Here is a 3137-nt window from a genome sequence, read left to right as displayed (position 1 = left end):
TTTGAGTAGTTTTATCTTCTCTGAGAGTTACTTTGGCATACCCACTTTAGTGGAAGGTTGTTATAAGGTTGTTATAGGGTTGTTATTGTTGATTGATATTCCCTATTGTTATTAGGAAAACTCTTTGTGTACCCATTAATTATTATAGTGGAAGTTTTACTGGACTAGGTCCCGTTGTTTTTATTCTCTCAATTTGAGGGAAGTTTTCCACGTTAAAAATTGTGTTTGTCTCATATTTAATTTTCTGCCAATTATTTTTCCTATGTGGAATTGTATTTTCTGTTTGGTCATTTATCTGCACAGGTGGGGGAAAAAATATTCCGCACTATTGAGATAGTTATCGCTAATTATCTCTGATTTTTTCCCAACACTATATATATAAACCTTGCAATTAGGAAGCTTATAACATCAACTGTTTCTTGGATATTTTCATCTTCTTTTCCCCATTCTTGTGAACCATCTTTTGAAGAGCTATGTTGAAATCCGTTTTGAGAACCAGGTGCAGCATGAAGATCAATGATGATTTTTAATCCATATTTCCTACAGATAAATTGTTAATAAAGATATTACTTGTTATGCTAATATTTCAATATCAATTCATTATATATTAAAAAAAAATTCATTTTAGAATCTAGCTTTTATCTAACCAAATTTGGCAGAAATATATAAAAGATACTAGCATCATGGTAAAAAACATTGATCTTGTAATTTTAAGGGACATAGTTCAAACCCTTTCGAGAAAAGTCGTAACATTCTTATTAGTATCAATTTAACTACTGATAATTATCTTATTTCCCGTGTTGTTGATTTTTTATGTGAAAATTCCCCATTTTTAAAAAGGGTTTGTTGAGTTAATGGGCTTATGTGCCCATGGGAAGGCATTGTCTAGTGCGTTCAATAAGCCTCCAACATAAGGCCATGGTGGAATTGGGCCACTTGCTATCCACCAACCCACTGGAATTCTAACTGCATTTAGTCCAATGCTTGCAATGAACTTGAAGTCATCTTCAACTATAAAGGTGCTCCAATGTTCCTGAAAAAACGCAAATCAATTTTAATTAAGATGACATTAGCTTGAAAAATTAAAACACAAAATATCATGCTAATGACTGTCATTTGTACTGGAAAAATATTATCAATTATGAAAGAATAGAAATATTAAGAACATGATTCAAGTGTATTAATTTAAAAGAATATCTGGAACAATAATTTTAAATGATAGTTGTCTTTTCGAATTTTGAAATCACAAACAATCTAATTAAAAGGTGATTGAATACACATCTGACTTTACTCACGTTCTAAATTTGTTGTACGCGAGAATTAAACATAAAGAGTCATGTTCATCATTTTATCATTATCATTAAAATTTTATTAGACTTTATAATTTACAAAACCTATAAATGGAGCTAATAAATTTAATGGGGAGATGAGGGAATACAAATCCTCCTTTGACATGTATCCAATTACTTTTCAACGTAAAAATGTCCACAAATTATATGAAATGATACTAATATATATCAATCAATATATTTTTCTAATTTTTTTTAGATATTAGTTTTAACCTGCTGTTCATGTCAATAACTACTTGAACTTAATTTATATAAGTAGAGACTATAAAATTTTATCTAATAATAATGTTGTGAAAAACATGTCAATAATTTACAAAAGGTCTCATATGACATTATTATTTCTTATTATTAATAAAACTAGTTGATTTAATAAAAATTACTATAAATATATCACTAAACAATTGTATGTTTTGTATCACGTAGATTTTATGTTTTTGTATCATGTAGATTTATCAGAGTCACGGTAAAACATCTTAAATCTAACAAACTTATCAAACATGTGTTTGTGACTATTACCTTCATAACTTGTGCAACTTTTGTTGGCCCGTAACCATTTGTTACTTGGAATTCTCCTTGCAATCTTGCTACAATGGTTATTTCAAAAATGGATGGGTCATCATCTCTCCATCCTCTAACCTTTGAAACATCAGTTGTCACTATGTCTTATGTTTTTGCCTACAATGTAAATGGTAGGATCTAAAGAATCGTTGTGTCTTACCTACTTGTAGTTGCAATGCCATCAATTTACTCAAGAAACAATGTGAAACTGAATTCATCATATGTTTCATGAAAGGCTTCAATGATTCTTTCAATACTATCAAAACCCAAATATTGATGATAGAACCCTTGTTAGAGGTCGACAAGGTCTTCCCTTCTATTCTTTTGCAAGAGCAACAAATGTGGAGAAGCATTATGGCGCAAAAACTTTAAAATGTTACTTAAAAACTCCAATCAGAACATAGGTTTCACTCCAAATTCACATGGATGACGGTGTTCCTCTTGTCTAGGAAGAGGTAATGTCTAGGTTAAGATGTGTTCTTTCTACGAGAAACTTAGACATACAATGGAATCATGTTATTTTAAACATGGATTTCTACCAAGCTTTCAATTTTGTGATTAAAAAATACTAACAATGTTAATACTAACTCTTATGAAAATGATCATTCATCACAATCACCAATCAAAACGATTCAAGAGTTCGGTAAATCTAAGTAAAATTAGGGCAAAAAAAAAAAAAGAATAAAAGAAGACCACTAGTTTGAGAATCTAAAAAAGTTTAACCAAAGAATATGGCTTACTTATAGAGAACAAAGTCGAAGCAGAATATATTGAAAGATTGTGAAGATAGATTAAGGCAAATCATATCTTCCAAAATGGGTTACAAACATGATTGAAATTGTGGCATTAGTTACTAGCACACTTCTTTATGAAATACTACTAACAAATTGGGTCATTTACCCACACGAGATCACCTTATCTTCTTTTATTTCTATAAATCTTTTTTTTTTGTACCATATATTTTCTCATTAAATATCATTATTTGAACCTTTTTTTTGTACCATATATTTTCTCACTAAATATCATTATTTGAATCTTCCTTCACTAATTTCTTGTGTTATAAATATATTTTGTCAAAATGCATTTTTTATGATAATCATTTGATGGGGCACAAAAAATGTGAATGTTAAGAGGCCATAAATAGTATGGTGTTTTTACACGAAAGACAAGGGCAACTAGGGATCAAGTTGAAGATGTAACAAATAATCTCTTTAAAGATCAAAAGGACAA

The 3137-nt window shown here is 29.6% G+C and overlaps 1 protein-coding gene across 1 annotated transcript in view; it reads right to left on the bottom strand.

Annotated features, from left to right (window-relative positions):
* Positions 1-2260, bottom strand: part of LOC101514870 (probable glucan 1,3-beta-glucosidase A) — a 9226-nt gene extending 6966 nt beyond the window's left edge. Inside the window, exons 1-4 of the mRNA XM_004513650.1 lie at positions 2072-2260; positions 1866-1985; positions 864-1033; positions 385-540 (exon numbers count right to left, since the gene is read on the bottom strand). Coding sequence (XP_004513707.1) covers positions 385-540; positions 864-1033; positions 1866-1985; positions 2072-2260 — 635 coding nt within the window. The remainder of the gene's footprint in view (positions 1-384; positions 541-863; positions 1034-1865; positions 1986-2071) is intronic.
* Positions 2261-3137: the final 877 nt, after the last annotated feature.

The sequence above is a fragment of the Cicer arietinum genome, chromosome 2, assembly GCF_000331145.2.
Source record: "Cicer arietinum cultivar CDC Frontier isolate Library 1 chromosome 2, Cicar.CDCFrontier_v2.0, whole genome shotgun sequence".
NCBI classification, from domain to species: domain Eukaryota; kingdom Viridiplantae; phylum Streptophyta; class Magnoliopsida; order Fabales; family Fabaceae; genus Cicer; species Cicer arietinum.
This window is presented reverse-complemented; position numbering and strand designations above follow the sequence as displayed.